This window comes from Triturus cristatus, chromosome 12 (genome assembly GCF_964204655.1).
Source record: "Triturus cristatus chromosome 12, aTriCri1.1, whole genome shotgun sequence".
NCBI classification, from domain to species: domain Eukaryota; kingdom Metazoa; phylum Chordata; class Amphibia; order Caudata; family Salamandridae; genus Triturus; species Triturus cristatus.
The window spans coordinates 89,520,367-89,541,882 of record NC_140595.1 but is presented as its reverse complement, the minus strand read 5'-3'; the positions used below and the strand labels follow the sequence as shown (position 1 = coordinate 89,541,882).

Genomic DNA, 21,516 nt, shown 5'->3' with positions numbered 1-21,516 from the left:
CCCTCTGCCATTTGTGTCACGGGAGCAGAAAAACAGGAAATCTTCCATTGGAGAGCAATTCCAGTCTCCGGGTCCCTGCAGGAGTTAGGAGTCCTTGAGTCTTCTTTCTTCTTGCAGGGCCTTCTTCAGATGTAGTCTTCCCAGGATCAGGAATGTTCTGAGGAGAGTATGGATAAGTACTAGTATTGTATACTATCAGTGATTGGAGACCTTTTCCTACCAACTCCTGTCTACAAATATCACCCGTTGCCCAATTTATTTTGCACCACTTCCTCCTTTCTTTACTGTAAATGTTCCCAGAAGACCTAAATCCAAAATGGCTAATCTATTGTTCAACTTGAAGGGGTTCTGATTGTCCCTATACCACTTTCGTATTTACCTAGGTCATGGTCAAGAACAGTTTCCATCCTGCTGGAACTTGAGCCAGAGGGTTAGGAGGGCCCTGTGGATGTATGGGAGCAAATCTTGTCAGACCCATTTAACATTTCCAAGTCATGAGGTCGTATGAAGGCTGTCCTTTGTTATGATAGCTGCTTCCGCCCCTACCCAAGAGGCTATTCTCTGCTAAACAGCTAGTCGTTGACCACACTCGCTTCCTTCTTTCCTAGGCCTGGAGCATAGGCTATTGTCCTATGGCCAACAGGGTGAGTAATTTTGGTGAGGAATGCGTATTAGGCCTCCGGAGATGAGATAAATTTAAAACTGGTTGTAAGCCAGTTTTGGCTCTGGCAGGACAAATTCGTTTTATATAGTTAGCTTTCCACTAAAAGTCCTAAAACAATCTAGATTTTAGGATTGCCAATTGCAGTTTTTCTTGTAGCCCTCTGGCCCTAAAGTCGTCATATGAGAAAAGGGATGATCCTTATACTTGTAAAATGTGAGCTGCTGTGCTTGAACCATAAATAGTGGAGGGGGCGGAATTGACGTGTCCATTTCAGGACAGGCGTGTGAGGGTGAACTGATATGATTGAAGAGAAACTAGCACTGCAGAGGCAGCGAGGACGAGCTGCCTAATCATGTGTAAGTAATGTGTGTTTATTTTCTCTCTCTTGATTTTTATCCTGTGATTAATGTTCTCAGCTTTTTGTCTGGAGAAGGGTAAGGGATTTGGACCACAGCTTCTAGCAAAATCAGACTCTGATAGTTTATCTCCAAAAAGATTTTAATCGTTTCTGAATTCAGCAAGAACATCAAATGTCCTGCAAGTTGTTTATGATCTGTTATATTGAATACCAGCGGGTTCTCTTTATAGTCTTGTGGATTTTATTATGGTATTTTTTTTACTTTAAAAAAAAAAATCCTTTTTGATTGTACTGTATTTAATGTTTTTTATTGTGCATAAAAAGTTGGAACTAGTATAGTCTACATTTCTTTAACTGATGAAAGTACACCCCCTCTTTGTATGATGTAAAAGCACTAAGTAGCAGTATACAAAAACATCAAAAGTACCTGAAAATGTAGCATTTTAGTCTTGATACCTGTGTACAAATTCCGCTCCTTCAGCCTCATTCTTTGTTTAAATCTCTTTGGTATGCTACAAAAAGGGGGATTGGAGGGACTACAAAAACTGCTAGGTACCATCAATATGTGGAGCGACATTTATATTTTTTGTCATATAGAAACCTATGCATATTAGTGCTAATGTTGGTCTTCTTTATAACGTCATTGATCATCTAAAGTCTGTTATTTACTTCTTTCCAAACGGACATCTTGCTGACTGTAACAAATCTGAAAACTATTTTTGTGACACTTCGGAGATGCATGGCTTGGTGATAGAGAATTACCTGGTACCGTTTGTTTCATCATAAGCATCCAGATGGTCCGAGAATGTGTTTGTAAGGAAGAAAGATAACATTTGCAGGGTTGTGCGGGGGCGGGGTGTGGCTTGCATCTGTCCCTCGCATTAGTGTGGGGTGTGTTGGTTGCTGGCTTAATGGTGCATCGTAACTGGACAGACCTTTTCTATAATCTTGACAGATGTACATTACTCATTCTCCATACAATAGAAACTCAAATATTACAATTATTTAGAGTCCCATTCCAATATTTTATTTACAGTTCACTGTCACTCTTGCATGATTAAAAAGTGGAGAACTATTGCTGCACGCCCTATGTAGCAAGTAGGGTCCGAATGGAACCGACGTGAAACAAGTTGGGGGCAACAGAAACGCAATATTGTCGGGGCAGTCATGGGTCATAGCATGGAAGGACATTCGAATAAAGACAACATTTCAGTATTTTTCAATAAAAAAAATAAAAATATATAATCTAATCGGGAGCAGGTGCATTCTGTCCCTATGTATATGTAAAAAAATCTTGAAAAACCGAAAACTGGGCGTCCTAATCATAATATATCAGGGTGTGAAATTCTTGTCTCCCAGCCTATTGATTGGGTTAAGAACAAAAATATATTACCTATACAAGTGAGGAAAGCTTTGGCACCGGGATATCCGAGTCCCCCCCCCCCCCCCAAAAAAAAAGGAATCTTGCCTTCTTTTTACTGGCCTTATATATTTTTGTAATAACTTGTATTTCAACGATTCCTAAATGTGTCAAATACTACTTTAAATTTATTTTTAGAGGGCGATATTATACATGTCTTATCGACTTCCAGTGACAACACCAAAATAAGACCGTAAAGGACTGCCTCCCCAGACAGCCTTTGGAGCACTAGGGCAGGGTTGCAACCCAACCATTCTAGGTCTGCGTGGGGCACTGTATGTAAATAAGAGTATTATTGCGGTAAAGTTGAATAAGATCTGTCAAGCGATGTAAAGGATGGTGTCCTCCAGTGGTCACCCATGTAGCACATGGGCCAACTATCGCAGAATATCGGTGGCTGCTGGAAAGGTTTTACACATGTGGACCATCGGCTTGGTTTTCCAACCCTCTACATGGCTCAGCAGTGCTTCACCCAGAGAGATTCTGCTCAGTATCAGTGCTTGTCACTAAACTGGGCCTTCCGGCTGCTTCTAAAGGATGGTGCTGTGTTCCACCGATGCTGGAGACCGAAGTTGAATAATCATCCAAGCTGGTCCTTCACAGCACCATCAAATAGGCTTTGAAGCCTTCTTTAAGTCTCAGAAGGACTGTTCAACTTTTCCTGGATGCTCATTAGCTTGTATAGAAATGGAGTCTGGGGATTGATGCTTTCGTAAAAGGTTTGAAGGCAGCTCCATGCGGCATATGTGCTGAAGCGGCAGCTCCACGAAGAATTTTGGGAATATCCACTGATGATGTGAAGAATTTCCACTACGATTTACATATTTAAATTGTGAAAATCTGGCATCTTCCAGCTATGCTGAAACTAGGGTTGGCGCCTGTTGGGTATTTACGGAGATCGGCGACAAGACAAATTAAATGCCCTGCCCTGTCATTGAAGCATGCGTACTAGAGTGGAAATGAACAGATACCTTACCTAAAATCAGACACACCGAAACTCAGTCTAACTAAAACTCCCATTTTCTTTTTCAAAATGTTACTTTTATTTGATTGAATACTGACCAAGGCAGTCACTCCTAGGTTTAGTGCCTCTTCCCTTCTGCCAGTCATGTTCCATGCTCAAAACTATGGAGTTACTGTAGGCGCAGAGCCACTCAGGAGGAAATAGTAATTTACCTACTGTATCTTAGTGTGTTAAAGAACAGTGTCTACAAACTCAGCTAGCCCTAGCATCCCTTGGGGTGGATGGTAGCCTTTTACCCATGGGAGCCATCTTAAACTGTAGCGGCGGGAGTCATTTCATACGTGCAGCTCTACCCTGCTGGAACAGTGTGGCCGATGCGCGTAACACCTAAACGGATGACCGGAAATGACAAAACACTCCAAGGCCTTGGAAACTGCACCAGCCACCCTGGATGCCCGCCATTGAGTCCAATAATGGGTATGGTCCAAAAAGGATGTATTTTCACTGGGCATATATGTTAATATAGATGGGGATATTGTTTCAACAGTGGACCTAAAAGGGTTCTTGTAATCTTATCCATTTAATGCAAAATGAACTCCATTATGACCTTTTAAGTCGTTTAGCCTATCAGACATGGGAGTTAGACCGTTTTGTTTCTTGAGTCACAAAGAATAGACTTGGCGCAAGAGGAAAAACTGTTCTCTGTCTGTGCCTAGACTCTTGTATTTGGGACGCTTTTCGCTATATTACCGTTCATCTTGTTGTACTGTGGTAGCGGTTTGTACTTCACCATACAGTATTGAGTACACATATAGCTGCAAGAATGTGCATATATTGATCCCTCAACTTCTCGAACTGGCCATTTATTTATATTGAGTTTATGGTTAGCTAAAAGTTTAAAAAGCAGAAAGGATATTTTGTTCGAGTACAAACCAATCATTTTAATTGTGTTTTTGTATTTTTAGGATTAAAATTGTACCTGGGCAGATGTGCGAACATTGTAGCAATTCAATAAATAATATTAACTGATCAATTCAACTTTCTGAGACCTATTTAATCGAACAAGAAGTGATTTAAACGTGTGTCGTTTGCCTAGAAAGTCACATTGACTTATTTTTAGTGAATTTGACGAGACTAGTCTTTGTAGGAGGAAAGAGAGCAACCTATGTTTGAGCAGATAAGGCCCAGCTCGGCCTGGACTTCAGAGAGAGCCGGACAGGCTCAATAAAGTGAGTCAGCCGGCACATTTGTAAATGCTGTCCTGCCAGTCCCACCCTTAAACATGAACTTTTGGGGGGACGCGAGCTCCTTGGGCCAGTACAAAGTAGTGCCCATGCCACCCACATCCCTGTCCCCCCTTCTAGGTTTGATAGGCTCATTAGCTGGGCATGTGCAAGGGAACTCTTCACTGAGGCTGTTTTTTGGTTTTACTGAAAGGCCTGCAGAAAGGCGGAGATGGCTACTGCGCACACTAAAATGACCACCAGATAGCTACAGAGTTAGGCTGGAAGCCTAAGGGCTAAGTGCTGCCCTGCCTCATTCATGGCAGAATGTTTTTAAATGCACTTTGCTGACGTCTGCATACATTTCTGGAGATGTGCACAGTGTTTCTTTTCTTGCAGGCTCACTGGGTCTTTGCCAGTGGTAATGCAAGAGGAGGCACTGCAGTGCTGGCGCTGCGTCAGGTGAAGGTGTGATTCTCCTGATGCATTATGATCAGGGCCACTGGAATCATGCGGCAGGGGAAGGTCAAAGTATGTGGCATTGAATGCCAAATTATGTGGAATTATGCGGTGCATCTTGTGATAGTATTATTCCATTATTCAGTCATTTTTGAACTTGTTAACACTGTCTGGGCATTACTTAAACCTCATAAGTACCAATTTAGCTCACAAATATAGCAATAAGCTATAGAAAGGAGACCAGTCAACATTTGCAAGGGTTCTTCCACTGCGCGGAAAACCTACGTCACTGTGTGTTTTTGCTAACTTGTGAACTGTTTGAGCTAGAAATAATTTTTTTGTTAAAATCTGGAAATTATGTGGCAGATGATGGGTTATGCGGCAGATATACAATCATGAGAAAACTGCCGCAGCTGCACAATCTCATACTTCCAGTGGCCCTGATTGTGATATGGCTGGACTAAGGGGCACTGAGTTACAGGCCTTTTCCCTCGGTCTTCCTTTAAAGTGGTTATTTGCATCCAGGACCCCTGTGCACCATGGTTAGACTCTTGCCTGAGTCTGGTCTTATTTAGTTGTCAGCAGACCTTGGGGTGGGTGGTAGCGCAGAGGCAGTGGAAAAAATCTAAATTTATCATGGCATGGGTTGCCCCTACAAAATGGTGGATTGCAATGTTTGGATAGACCATCCATCCTTGCTTATCCTGGAGGAGGGTGTTGGCTTAATGCCTCTGTAGTACTGGTGTTGGGCAGGCCCAAGCACTTATCTGGAGATCTCTGCAGCACCTGGTATTGTTGGGTTTCTGCTGCACTTCATACAGGGGGTTGTACCCTGAATGTGGTGCCTTCGCCCTATTGCTTTCTCCTGCAAACACTGGACATAATCGTTTGATGGCGCTGCGTGTTTAGCAAAATATTCCCTCCCAAGCCCTTCGCATCCTGTCAATTTGCCCAGTCTGCTGAGCAAACCTGCAAGAGATTGCTTCCCGTCCCTCCTACCTCCACCAAGTCCTTTCTTCCTGCATTGTCTGAACACTCCGCCTGAGTCAGCCTCATGCAGTTTGTATCTGAAGTGCAGCCTGCTAATTACCGAATTGATCCCTGTACTCCCTCCTCAGTCCTGCTCCATAATTTATTCATCAAGCGTCTGCACACTCGAGGGAGGCTTCCTGAAAGAGAGACTGTCTGCTGGCCAACTGTGGGACTACATGCTTTGAATTTACTGCCGCATGCATATCGCTTCAGGCGTGAAGACCAGCTTGTCGGCTCTTGGCCATTGTGGCTCAGTGGTCTACGGTCATAAGACTAATTCAGCCTACGCTGGCTTATTAGCAAACAGAGCTTTTCCTTCTGTGGCATGAAGTTTCTCTTTTGGCATTTATGAAGGGTTCTAGGTTTTTTTTGTGGCATATATGGGATAGGGCGGGCTGGAGATGTTGTGCATTGTACGGCCAACTTGGCAGCTAAACATTCGGCTAAGGGGATAGGGCGGGCTGAAAATGTTGTGCATTGTACGGCCAACTTGGCAGCTATGCATTTCAAAACCCATTGAGATGGAAAGAAAAATGTATGCTCTTCCCCTAAAAAGATTACAAGTATCCTGTTGGCATGGGGGCCTTATTAGGTTTCAACAGGAATGGTGTTCTGTCCGACCTTGTGATTCTTGAATATCCAAGTTTTTTTTTTTTAACAAATTGTTCAGATTTCACAAGTAGTAGTGCACAGGTATATAGTAGCACGTATGACGTTAAACATCTTATAGTCAGGTTTATCTCTCGCTTATCGTAGTTTGGTGCGGAAAGGAATATTGTATACATAGGTATGCATCCAGCACACTAACATGGATTTGGAATATCCTTAAGTTGCGCTTACTAGTAATAAGCATTAGTAATCCATTGGGTTCGCCTATCTGATTTATTAAAAGCTGTTTTTATCAATCATCGTCCGAGACGAAGGTAAGATCTGCCTGACAAGTAACACAGGAGTGGAGAGGATGTGGCGCAGCAGGCAGAGCTGCTGACTCTAGAGCTGGGGATCCCGGTTCGAGTTTCTGCAACGTAACATCCTGTGATTCTGGGCAAATCACTTAACCTCTGGGTGATAAGTTGCTATATAAATGTGATGCAAGACCAAAAAGATGCAAAACTTTATGAAAAAATAATTCTAGTTCACCAAAGCGGATGTTAACAGTATTTCGGCTACAGGAAACTAAGAGAAGCAGACTAGGAACAAGCATTGGAAAATGCAGGAAAATATGATACAGCCAATAGAAATGGAGGAAAAGTAAGTGAAGCGCAGGAACCAATGAAAAGCCAGGAAAGAGAGGAGGCTGGATTTAAGCATGCGCTGTGCAGGCGAAACCTAAAAAGGTATTCTTATTCTCCAACCCAAATAAGGAAAGCCATCTGATATCTGAGTGGGGAGCTACCTTGAGAGGACACAAGCCTATCTAGGTAAAGCTGCGGGCCTGTTAAATGGCCACCACCTTTAGAGGCCTCGTCCTTCTCCGACATACTGCAGTTTATTAAAATAATTCTATTTTAAATGGGTCCTATATAGAGGAAATGTATGCTAGAATAGGTGCCTTGTGTAGCTGCACTTTATTGGGTTGGGAGTATTGTCTTTTTTATTTTCTTAGGGAAAGGCTACTCGCTCCCGGGGAGGGTTTATGTGGACACTGAGCTTTATATATTGACATGGATTGCTGTTTACTTTCTTAGGATCCAGCCGTGACCGAGCACAAGCCCAGCAACCAGTATGCGACCCTGGATGTGTACAACCCCTTCGACGACAAAGGGGTAAGAAACGCCTTCGTTACTTCAAGTCTCCTGCTGCCAGTTCATTATATTGTAATGGTAATTGTGGGTGGTCGAGGTGACTCACAAGCCTCTGCAACCTCCACGCTATCGTGCCTGACCCCAAAAAAAACTAAACGCAGCCACTGCCATCAACAAATTGAAACAGCGGCAATTAATCTTTGTGTATGTACAACAAAGAGTGGTCGCCTATCATTCACGTTTTAAGCTTATTGTTCTTAAATGTAGTTTCAACTTCTTTAATAGAATCCATTTGCCACAAGTAACAAAATCAGCGCCTTATTAAGCAGTTTGACCACATGAAGCGGTCATAAGGCCAATGCTGTGTCCCCTCCCTTAAACTTGATCTGCTTTTTCATAGCCCTCGGCATGTGAAGCCCGCTGGACTTTCAGTTCTGTTCTGCTTAGCAGCCTTCATTCCTCACCAGCATGGATCCTGCTCTAGGCTGGTAAATGGGGGGGAGTTTATACTCTGATGCCCTCCACATAGTTGTTGATGCCACTGGATGATAAACTAGTACCATTTCACCATCGGTGCCAATGGCGTCCATGATTGGCTAAGCAGCCACCAATGATAATTTCCTTGCCAGAAGAGAGAGACAACCAGGTGATTTACCTGTCCTGAATCTACACTAAAGGCTCACATATCTTGCGTCTTTTAAAGCTACAAGGAAAGCCGAGCTATGTAACAAATTTCCCCCACACCCTTAATGGCAATCTGTTAAGACTGAGATGACGATCCTTGTGCACCTGCAAATATAGAACTGCCCTCGTTGACCTCCTTTATTCAGCACGGTACCATGTTACTTCAACCAGATTGTGGTATGTCACATAATAACCCTAACCTAGATTTCTGTCACCCTTCCTGTACCTTTCATATATTCTATTCTGGCCAGCCTTAAACCAGCGTCTATATTAAAGTATTCATCCTGGTCTCCATAATTGAGCCAGCTCGTGCCTTTTTCCGACCATTCGCATCACATGGCAGATTAATCTTTGCTCTCATTATTGATATCTTATTGTAACAATGCCACTGCACTAAGTCCAGGGCCAACATTAGGCATGATTTAGTCCATTCTTCCTGCTTCTGTGATGCACAATGGATCATCCAAACCTACAATTTGTGACAATTGGAACTGTACCATCTACTCTTCATAACCTATTCTGCAGACAACCCTAATGCTACCCTTCTTACTCTGTCCTGCACCTAAAAGAATGAGTTCCAAACTGTTGATATCCCTAGCCACATTTGCACAACGGCACCTTCATGATTATCCTGAACCGGTGAGACTAATTCCTTCTTTATGATCAGCCCTTGACCCGGCATTCTCTCACCCGAAGTTTGCTGGGGTGTCTCCATATTGCCCTAGAGTGGATTCCAGAGCCACTCATTGGCCTTTTCTTGTCTACTCTATGTTGGACCTTCAAGGTCCTGAAACCCACCTGTTTTCTTTCACTTAGCAATATTCAAACGGCTCCACCTCACAGGCGTTGACGTTCCTTTTTATCGCGGATACCGGTGACTCGCTGATTCTGAGCAGACCCAACAATGCAGCATCTACTTCAGTCCAAAAAGTTTGGGTTCAAAATACAGCACATTCCAACGACCAGGAACCTATTCATATCCTCCAGCAGAGCTCAGTGAGCTGAAGAGTAGGTTATTCCCTGACCATTACCCATTCCTGCTGTTCTGGCGTTTGCTTTGTACATTTAGCCCATCAGTCTGCTCATTATTTTGCTTTGCCTTTGGAAAATCCCCAACCAAAAAAAGTAGTGGTATCCTCTTTGACAAGCCAATAATGCTCTCCCTCCTAGCCTCTCTACCAGTCTGTATACACTCTTCATACGTATCCCGGGCCAGGGCTGTTCGGTCTATCTGGGAGCACAGAACCAGCAAGTCCAAAGGTGTTCAGGAAGGAGGACTTTTTGTTATCTGCACAAGACAGTTTTCAGAGAGGATTAATGTTAAAAAACAAGAGTGCATCCTGCATTCTCTATCCAATAACCCTAAACAAACTTTCTGTAGGAATTTATGTTCAATTGCACGGGTTCCACGACCACTTCTCCCTGTAGCTTTGAATATTCACCAGCTGGCTCTGTGCTTGTTCTGTACTTACACTATGGATCAAGTGTTAGAAATGCATTGTCGTAGGTGGCTAATGACCACATTCTTTCATCCTTCAAAGTCTGAAATGATTTAACCAATGCAGTGGCTACCCTGATGAGTAACCGCTCCAGAAAACTTATTTTGGAGCCCAGTGACTTTCCTCCCACCACTCTGGCACATTCCTTGTTCTCCAGCACTGCATCCATGTAGTTTTTCTTCACCTTCAAAATGTTTCCCTTTAGAATTCGTTTAGACCCTTAACCCTCACTTTATCTGGGTACTACACCCCAAATAACTTTTTCCTTCCCCCTTTATATTCCACTATAGCCAGCCTTTTATACTTTATAGGTCCCAATTCATTCTTTCTTTCTCCTCTCTATTGAGGACTGGTAACTTCCCATGTTTGCTCTGTCATTTACTTATTGCTGTAACAATTCTAGTGTCTACCTTTCCTTTTTCTCTGCTTCCTTCTTCCCTTTGGCTTTTGCACACTTTTGCCCCTTCACTCTTTTTCTCTGTCGCCCGCCCATAGACTGTCTCTTCCTCCATTTTGCAATGCACCTTTAATCTGTGAGAGTTATTCAGATTGGTTCGAGGCAGACACGATCTTCGTTTTCTCCTATTCATTCCACTCCTCTACCATACCCCGATTGTTCTTATTGTGCACTGGCAGTTTAGTTTCTTCCCTCTTTTGCATTATGGCTTGTCATTTTTGCTACTTATGCCCTGATTTCAACTCAGTCTATATGAGAACAAAAAATTACACAACCGAGAAATGCAATAATGACCAGAAAGGAAGACTGCATGAGGACACATTTTGCGTTGAGCTTTACTCCGAATACAATGATGACACAACAGTGAAGATGATACACTGCATCACACCTATTCCCATCATTGGTCCCAGCTTTATTCCCAAGGTTTACTAATACAGTGGCCATAGCACGGTCTCGACTTCTAAAACTACCCCGTCTAACCCTTACCTTACATCTTCCTAATTTTAACTCTCCGCCCTTAAATTAATCTCACATGGCCTATAAATCAATAATGTACGTATATACAGCAAAAGAAATGTCAGTTTTTATGCATCATGTTTTCATTATAGGGAGTCTATTGTCATATAAGACTGTTCTTCTGCCCCGCTGGAGGCTTTCTTACTAGAGTCTTAACACTCTAAGCCTTTTTTGCCAAAACTCTACTGCTCTTAGGAGACCTTAATTACTCACTGACGATGGCAGCTCAACAGACCCCTCTCTATGTTAATGCTGTAATATCAAACGTCTGCTAAGAGAATTTTGCGTAGATGAGTGAGTTTTTCATTAATAAAATGCTGCTTGAAATAAGAATGTATGTGAAACGTATTGATATTCCTTATTGCTTGAGAACTCTACTCACATCAAATCAAATTAGGAATGTGCTGTTGGGGATCAAAGTGGTGTAAATACAAAAGCTAGTTTGAACATGCCGTTCTAGGAGTCTTCACAGGAGCCCAATATTAGGCCTGGATGGAGAGTCCCTTTGGAAGGAGCTCCCCTGGCTTTGCCTTAATCATGAAGATTGAATTTAGTGTTTATTTCGTTTAGATTAGCATTTCGATAAATGGGTAAAATGTACAAGAGGAATACTCCTCCGGCCTCAAACTTGTAAACATGTTATCAGACCTGCATATCTAGTGACTTAAATAATCTACTCGACCTAATTGTAATGCTCTTGACCCATAAACTGGTCTCAAATTGTGTGATCCTGGACGAATATTTTATTTCATGGAGTCACCATTTTCTTAGTTATCACATATGAGAGCACCTTCAAATATGTAAGTTCAGCATGTCTGCTGTACATGAGCTGTTTCATTTAATAGACTAAACGTTTGCTCCATATATAATACACATTTAGCCACATATAGGATAAGCATGACCCCTGACTTGCCTCTTAGTTCACTAACCCCATTTTCATAAGGACGGGGGCAGGAAAGTTTCTCAGTTCATGTTTGAAAACTTTGACTTTGAAATAATCTATAACTAAAACATGAAGTTGGAGCACAAAATCATTTGCAGTCTGCACGCTTTCCATGAAAATGCCCACAGAATTTGCCACCAACATGCAGTTTTATTGATAAAACTTTATAGCGCACAATGTTTTGAAATCGTTTTTCTGCAAATATTTATTATTTGCACATCACCAAAGAAAGCGTTCTGATTTGTTTTGCTCCTGTTTACATTTTTGTTTCCATCATAATTCTTGAATTACAAAAAATAATGTGCTTTCCTAGTTCCCGATATATTTTTTAATACTTATACTGTTCATATGCAAATTATTCCATCGCTACCCCCGAAGTATATCATCCATCTACTACACCATCTATTGTGTGTGTATATATATATTTTGTTTAACGCGGTATTTTTCTTCCTATGTATTCCTTGTATATGTTGTTTTGTAATCTCTGTAAAGCGCTCTGGTATCTAACTGGAAACATGCATTTAAATGTTTGTTAGAAAAAAACTGACATCCTACAGCCTTTTGCTTCCCAGTGAATTTCCGACAGTTCACATGACAAAATCCTCTAACTGCAGTCAGAGAAAGAAAAGTAAACACCAATCCCCATGATAAGATAAGCAGCGATTTTTAAAAAGACACAAGCTGACATTTGACCTCTCTCTTTAAACAGACATCAAATGTGTCAAGATAAAAACAAGATTTAGAGGCATCTTTAAGGCTTATTAACTTTCTGAATGAATAGAACATCTGTTCTTTTCCAGCTAAAGTTCCCTCACCAGAACAGACCAGTAGGCCCAAATAATAGCTCAACTAGATGAACACTGACTCACGGTAGCAGTGGATTTTTCGAGGCTTGCTTCTATAAGGGCGGTCCTCGTTTTCTGCACCCGGCAATGGTTGAATGAATCGACGTCGGAAAATACCTCCTCTGCAGACTGGTGCACTTTCAGGAAAAGAGCCTCCAACCTTATGGGAGCTTGCAAAAACCCATAAAGATGAGGTTTGTGTCTTGAAATAAAATGCAAACCTGGTCCTTGTGCTTAAAATTGCCTAAGGAGGATATTTCTGCTGTGAGTGCCTCTTTTGTGTCCAAGTAGACAATGTTTTTAATAAATTATGAATGGGACGCCTGTTTTAGTAGTTAGGAAAATACTTATGTTAATTATTTTCCATTTTATCCTTTGAGGCAAGCCTGAACTCCTCGGATTCAGTTAAGGCAAATACATAAAGCAGAATTTTGAAAAAAGCTCCTTTTCCACAGTTTGCTTCTGCTAAGTGAATGGTTTACAGAACAGCCCAACCCAGGCTTGCATGTCGATTGTCACTCGACGTGCCTTTTTGTTTTGATGTTATCTGTGTATTTAGCGCTACGCGTTGAGGCTTTTGTTAATCACTTTCATGTCCTCTAGAGATAGATGTCCCAGCTGAAGAGTAGATTTAAAAAAAAAAATGGATGATCCAGAGAATGGTTTGGTTGGAACATGTCTTTTGTTTTGCAGGGGTTATGCATTGTACTGTTTTTTAACATAGTCTGTCACTGCAGTTTTCTCTGGAGCAGTTGATGGTAGAGGATGTGCTCATAGAAGTAATGGCATCAAAGCGAATTCAGGGTCATGGAGAAGGAATCCTATACTGTGGTATTCGTTGTGCCCCAAACACCAAATCTGCCCAGGAATTTGGTGGTAGGGTGGATGCTCCACTCCTCACTAGCCTGGCTCAGGTGACAAGCGAGTAATTAATCCTAGCGGTGAGAACTTATGCTCCCTGTTATTCACCTCCCGAAGACCTTGAATATCTTGTACTGGCGGTCCGAAGCAGTAGAAGCCTCAGGCACTTGCAGTCTCCATAGCTCTCCTTTGGCTGTGGTGATGCAGCCCAAGGGCATCCATTGACCTGCAAAAGCCTGCTTTGTGTCGCCAACACCGGCTGGTGTTGGCACAACCTAACTATTGAGTGCATAACACTCACCAGCCATTCTGTGGCCTCCCCACTATCGGTAGGAAAGCCAGAAGGAGTTGTAGTGGTTTGTTAGTGCACATTCAGATTTCCTCCTGCTATAAAGAGAAGGGTGAGGCACACGGAGCATGGTTTTTGACAGCTTCATCCGTCTTCACCAGGTTTGGTTCGGACTAAAGACTCTCAAAGCTACATGGACTCTTCAATCCAGAATAGTGGGAATAAACATGGCATCGCACCTCGCCTCTCACCCATTATTGGAGCAATCTCCTTATTCTTATATCTGGTCATGTCAATGACAATAAGAAAATTAGTGACTGACATAGGACTAGGCCCTTGACTATCCAGCTGTATTCTGTATGATACTTTGAGGAAGTCCCCACCCATTTCTGTAAGTTTCATACCTGCTTTGAGACCTCCATAGCTCTTTGGTTACCAAAATATAATCTGTTAACAGAGTGGGTTGAACATACTACATGAACCATGTGACCTGAGAATGCTTCCAGATTCTCTTGCGATGACAACAGGAGAGCGAGCTGATCATCAACTTTTACAAGAAACGCCTATTTAAAAGGCTGAAGCCAGAGCGAAGATTTAGTGCGCCGCTTGAAAAGCATACATTTGAGGGAAAACAGATTTCCTACTTGAGTTCTTTAATGTGAATTGGAAATCCTACAATGAGTGTCAGAATTGAACTGATGCAGAGATTACGGAGAGGCATCATTATTGAAATAATAAAAGCCAAGGAGAGTTGGCCTTCTCATGGAAAAACATCTGGCTCCTTTTCCCACCAGGAAGTGTATATTTTCGGTGGAAAACAGATCCTGAAAACTGACAGATGTGGAAGCCAATATCAGACTTTTCTGCCTTTTTACTTACAATATCAAATGCTATACATATGCTTTGGAGTTTGATGTTTACTCCTTTTTCATTGACCTTCTTTCTCTCTTTAGTTATTTCATATGTACTGTGAACAGTTTTTGATGTCAGCCACCAACCTCAATCATGATGAGTCTTTCATCTGACTTTGTTTGTGTAAGGCAAATAAACCAGCCATAAAAGTAATCTGGGTTTTCCTTCATGTCACTGGGTTTTAGTTGGAGGGCGCGGGCTATCATATATTTTTTAAAGTTTGCAACGTGTTTTGAAAGTCTGCTATATTGGTGTTCTATAAATTAAGGCAAGATGACTTTGTAGGCCCACCTGAGTAAGGAACAGAGCAGTGCCTGATAATCTAGGCAACATGACCTTGTGAAGTCCAATCGGTAAGCACCTTCACTGTTCAAACAAGGAAGTGATTATCATTAAGGGTGCTGGCTGGAGGAGGGTGTCACCTTGTGTGTAAATGATCAGCAATACACTCTCCCTCAGCAGGTCCAACCACGGCTACTTGCCCTTCATGCACTAGGCACAGGAGCTGCAAAGCTCAAATAATGAACTTTCCACTTGTCTTCTGTTTAACAGGCCAAACAAAGGGGTTTGTTCAAGAAATACATACTCAAAACATTTTTTATACTATTTCAGAAAATGAACAGGACAGTTGAAATTGTCAAATTGGGCCTTTTTGTTGCTTGCTTAAAATTAATACAATCCTGGATGTCTGAGAATTTATAGTTGAACCAAACCTTGGTGAGCTCTTGTTAGGGCCTAGATAGGTTTAAGGGCTTTAGTAGAATTGGGGGCTGCTTCTGTGCTGTAGGGTGACAACCAACTTTTCACTTTTCTTAGGAAGCCCATTATCCACTTCAAAGTGTGCGATCTGCGGGACAAAGGGAATTGGATTACCTCTTTCACAACCACATCATGTTGCTTCTCTTTGCAGATGCCTCCCCCGTATCATCCACCCACAGGGGTGCCACCAGCACAACCAGCTATGAATCCTCCATATCCAGCAGCTGGCATGCCACAGCCTGCACCTCCAGCCGCACAGCCACCTAAGAAGACCAGCCCTACAGAACCCAAGAACTATGGGTCATATGGTTCTCAGGTATATGTGTGCATATGGTTGCAGAAAGTCCAGCAGTTACATTGATCACGTGGTGGGTTAATTGTTACAGGGAAGTGTGTGTTCTGGCAGAGCGAGCAAGAGAGTGCGAGATGTAGTAGCGGCTGACACTGAGCATAGGGGACAAGAAGATAAGAGGTTTTAGAGCACATGGAACTAAAAGTAGAGATGAATGGGACTTGCTGTGAAAATAGAACGTTGTGTACTAATGGGTGTTGTGGCGGGCAGAGGCCAACACTTGAGTAGGCTGGTAATGTGAAGTAAGCTACACGATGGACATCGGACGTGCAGCAGCACATCACGTGAAGTTTTCACTACCTGTGCTCCTTAATTGATGCTGTGTGCTGCACTAAAGGGGGGTTCCAGGCAATTTTTCTGAGCCTTCCTGGCTCCCTTAATCCCCCATGTTTCTTCTATTTGAAGCCAAAGAATGAGATAAAGACCTTTGTAAAGTCCTGCATGCTGAGCTCATGAGGTGACATTGTTGTGAAGAGCTTATGATCTCCGTATTGAAAACTGAATCAGCCCCGCCATTTTAATCTCACTTGTGTTAGTCAACGGGGTGGATGGATTGTTAGAGGGTTCCACATCTATAGAGGTAACACATTAAACCTCCAGTTTTTCAGTAGAATCGGAACGATGAGTTGGACAGCTTCCATCCAGGCAAGTGCTGGCTTTATTATTATTATGATTTATAATTATTTTTATTATTATACATCTTATATTGATAGTTGAAAACATGCTCTTGCACATTGAGCAAAGAGACATGAATTGGCACATATAAGTAAAACAAACTTTATTTGTGGATTTTGGGGAGACAATAAGTTCACCACCGAACCGGAAGGAGTTGAGGCTAGTTGTGCGGTTTACTATTTAAAGTCTTTTTTGAATCCTATATGGATTTCATGAGTCTTTGGACAATTTGAACGAACACCCTTTGTACACTGGAGCCTGTGAGCCAAACATGATGCCAATTTTGTCCCAGCCACTTAGCAAGGTAGAATGGGAAGGCTTTTGTGAAAGTTGGGTTGAAAGCCTCAGAGATTACAGAGCATCAAATTTCACTCTGTCTGGTAAAAAGGTAAACACGTTTTTACCATGCTGAATGAACCAGAAAATCTTCATCAAGAAAATCTACAATGTTTGTTCCCATATGTGAGGTTAATCAATTTGAATGTGTGGAGATCAAAAGGCACTACTTGGTGACAGGAAAATGTATTAGAGATGTGTAATGTGGCTGCAGTCACTACAAGCAGGATTGAGAGCAAACTGTAAATGCATAGACTGTAATGCTGTACAGAGAAATAGAGTAACAAGTATAGTAAATATGGCAAGTTGCTCCACTAGGCATGGACACGTGCATGATGGATGCTAGCAATCGGCACGATTGGGCATTGCCACTGGCTGGGTGGATGTTAGATAGCAACCCCACAGGTCATGGATATTTGTAGTTTGTGGGAGCCTTTTGTGCCGATGTGTGGTTCTTCATGAAGAATAAGGTAGTCAAGCCTGTTCCCAGACAACAGATGAACAACCATATCTTCTCCTGGTTCCTCCTCATCAAGAAGAAAGGCCCAAAACAAACATTTCTTCAGTTTTTAGGTCTTGCGAGCCAAAGGCTCGAAGAGACATTTTATATGTGGGCTTTTCAAAGTGCTGCCGTGGCCTAAAGCTACAGTGCACGTGAACGTGCACGCGCGCAGCGCCATGTGTCTTTCCTCCGTAGCGATCGTAATCACTATCACTTTCACTTTAGCGGGCTCCTCTGTTGCTGGCATTCCCCCCTCCCTTCTCGCCCAGCCCTTCTTGTCACCTCGGCTTGTTGATTACTTTCACTTTCGCGGCCGCTTTGATGTTTACCGCGATCACTTTCGCATGTAGTTCTTTCCCTCGTGTGCCTCTCCCCTCGTACCATGCTGCTCTTTCCTCATGTCTATCTCCCTCAGCACTCTGGTCACCCTAGCTCAGTGTCAGGCCACCCAGCGCATGACAAGGCAGTGACCGCAGCTACGAAGGCAGACAAACCAGCCAGCAGATATGTGCTACGGACCAGTGCACTGCCACAGCTGCTGCCGTTCTGACGTCTAATGTGCAATCGAATGTTGAGCCGACTCCCTGGTGTGGCACCACATGCCCTGCAGCCAGCTGCAGCAGTGTGAAGGGGCATCTGCAGTGTACACAGGTGTGTTTCGTTCTTTTCTATTTTTATGCGTGTTGTTGCTTGTTTTATTTCCTTCAGGCATAAATTGCGTTCCGATACAGGTTCGAGTGAGGTTCGCATATTCCGCCGGGCCATAGAAACAAAACTGTCTCTCAGTCGGTTCTAGAGGTGCACAGAGGCAGCCGCCCCACTCTCGCTTCTCACCCACGTGTTTATGCGGACCCGCCATTTAATAGCGTTAATTGCCTTCAAGTTAAAATGGCCTGACTGCAGAAAGGGAAGCAATGTGGCTGAGCGTTATCCGAGCATCAGCTGGATTGTTCTCTCCTCACCTCTGCAGAAAGGAGAGTGGTTAGGCCACCAAGCCTTGCACACAAATTAACCCAGGCTACCTGGCATCATTTGGGGACGATACAAAGGGCATTATTCCGACCGCTTTGAATAATTTAATCCGGCAGTTGAAAGCCACTCTCCCTAAAATTGTTACATTTTTTTTTAAAGGATTAAGAGTTTTCCGCAAACCATTCGTGTGTAGAGGTTGTAACCCTGGTAAGTGTGCTGCAGCTGCCATTTCTTCCTGCTTGCGACACACCTCCCAGCAGCTTCAAAAGCCCCTTTTCCCAAAATGCCACTGAAGGGTGTGTTCTGCTGCTGCACTCTCTTGGGCTCCCTCCCTCACTCTAACCTCACTTGTACTTATTTTGGCGCTTGCGGGCAAGCACGGGCATCGCCATCCCTGGCACTGATCTCCTTGTGGGACAAGCACAGCTCAGTGCCCGTGCCTACTCCCACCCCCCAGTACCCAGCACATCTTCCATTCCTACATCCATCAGCACCCCAAGTACCTCCTTTACGCTAGCATCCCTAGCTCCAGCTAGCCCCTAAACTTACTGACAAAAACCCAGACAAAAAGCTCCCATACTGATACTGCAGCAGCGGCTGCGTCACCTTCTCTCTAATGATGGACCCTGACTCTCTGACCATCACCTTTACTCTCCAAAGACCCGCACTCTAACTTACAGTACCAAATTGCTACTCTCGCAGGCCTTTGCACTGCACCATTTACCCAACCAGTCCGGGGGTACACCTGCCTCCTCCCCCACCCCCCAGGCCCAAATTATCACCTTGCTTACAACACAACTGCGCTTTTGTTGCACTGTTACTCACCCTGGCCCCAATTTTGGTAACTGACACCATTCCAATTCACATTGATTGCGTTTGCACCTTGCATGAGTTTGTATACACATGTATTTTGTGTTAACATAAAGATCGCGTCAAAGATTAGGTGTGAATGAATTGTGCTGCCTCTGGTCCGCTAACACCCACAACAGCAACAAGGGAATACGTATGGATGGAATTCGATGGGGTGCAGTTCAGGTAAGATGGAATACACACACACACTGGAATAATGTGGAAAGGATTCTTTAATGAGAGCGGTCTGCTCCATCAATACTCAACACTTACCACACCTTACATCCTATAGCTCCTGCCCTCACTAACAAAAGCATAGCAACCAACAATCCAATCTCCCGTAAGTTTGCATGTAAAACTACTCATCACAAAAGACCTTCGACTTAAACTCTGATGTCCAGAAAACTGCCCTAACATATTCTCCCATTATTATAAATCTGCTACCCAGAGGACTAGAATTTGTGAGCGCTTGGCAACTGTAATCACGCTACTAGCGCAGCACCACCTCTGCACCAGCGCAACAACACCTCAGCACTAACACAGTGCAGTGCCAGCTAACTAACAACGCAGCACTACCTCAGCATCAGTGCAGCACCACCAACTCAGCGCCATGACAGCGTCACCACAGCGTCACTCAGCGTCACCACAGCATCACTCAACGCCACCACAGCACCACCTCGGCATCACCTAAGAACCATCACAGCATCACTCAGCACCACCTGAGCACCAGAACAGCATCACCGGAGCACCACTAAAGCAACACTCAGCACCACCTCAGCATCACCTAAGAACCATCACAGCATCACTCAGCACCACCTGAGCACCAGAACAGCATCACCGGACCACCACCAAAGCAACACTCAGCACCACCTCAGCATCACTAAATAACACACCAGTATCACTCAGCACCACCTCCGCATAAACACACCACCACCTTAGCACTATGTCAGTTTAACTCTGCATGACCTGAGCACCAGTGCAGCACCACCTCAGTACCAGCACAGCACCACCTCACTACCAGCACAGCACCACCTCACTACCAGTCCAGCACTACCTCAGCATCAGTGTAGCACCACCACTTCAGCATCAGCGCAGCACCACCACCTCAGCATCATTCAGCACCACCACACCAACACTCAACACCTCAGCACCAACACAGAATCTCCTCAGCATCACTTACCACCACCACAGCACCACCTCCGCATAAGCCCAGCACCACCTTCGCATCAGTGCACCACCGCTAGCGAAGCACCAACTCACCACCAGTGCAGCACCACTTCAGCATTAGAGCAGCACCATTACAGCATCACCTTAGCACCAGCACAGCACCACCAAAGCATCACTGAGCACCAGCTGTGCACAAGCACACTACCACCTTAGCACCATGTTAGTATAACTCAGCAACATCTGAGCATCAGCACAGCATCACCTCAGCACCAGAACAGACAAACTAGAAGACATTCTATATGTTTTTAGGTCTCGCCTGATTCAGCGCTTGCGCTGATCTGGCCGAGACATTTTGTATACAAGCTTTTCAAAGTGCTGCCGTGGCCTAAAGCTACAGTGCACGTGAACGTGCACGCGCGCAGCGCCATGTGTCTTTCCTCCGTAGCACGCGATCGTAATCGCGATAGCGATCACTTTCACTTTCGCGGCCGCGTCACTTTCTCGGCCGCGTTGCCAAAGCTTGTTTGTTTTATTTCACGCATTTTTTAATTGGTAACGAAATGCTGACAGTGTTCCATTAGTTGTCCTTTAGGTGACTCCAGCAGGACGCTTGTGATGAGGTTATTTTGTAAAGTTTACAGCCAAAAAACGAAACTTGTAACCCCAGAGTCCCGATTTCACAAAATTGTGTGATTCTCGGCAAATCAACATTTCGACTAAGCCTCTCTATTCCCTTCTCTGCCAGATTGATAGCACTAAGAAATGGACTGCATAGTTCTTGATTTGTAAAATAATTCAGTGCCAAAGTTTTTTTTTTTTTTTCTGCTTGCCGCTCTTGCTGCCAAATGCCAGATACCAAGACTGCCTAGTCTTGAGTTCACCTCCTACCTCTTTATCGCCTCACCCTTCACATCCTTTCTCTTCATCTTACTGTTGGTTCTTTTCCGCCTCTCCTTTCTCCCTTTTTCACTGTTTATCTAATCTTTCGCCTCTTGTTCCTTTTCCGTTTTTTGCCTCTGGATTAGAGTCCGAT

At 43.6% G+C, this 21,516-nt stretch overlaps 1 protein-coding gene across 2 annotated transcripts in view; it reads left to right on the top strand.

Annotated features, from left to right (window-relative positions):
• The window catches only part of SCAMP3 (secretory carrier membrane protein 3), a 93,046-nt gene that overhangs the window by 21,855 nt on the left and 49,675 nt on the right, over positions 1–21,516 (top strand). The window contains exons 1-3 of one of the 2 annotated variants that reach the window (XM_085638497.1): positions 952–1,020; positions 7,809–7,886; positions 15,782–15,946. In XM_085638497.1, coding sequence (XP_085494623.1) covers positions 15,782–15,946 — 165 coding nt within the window. In that variant the 5' untranslated portion in view covers positions 952–1,020; positions 7,809–7,886. Of the gene's footprint in view, positions 1–951; positions 1,021–7,808; positions 7,887–15,781; positions 15,947–21,516 lie in introns of those variants that run through there. The other variant, XM_085638496.1, reaches the window with a different exon arrangement.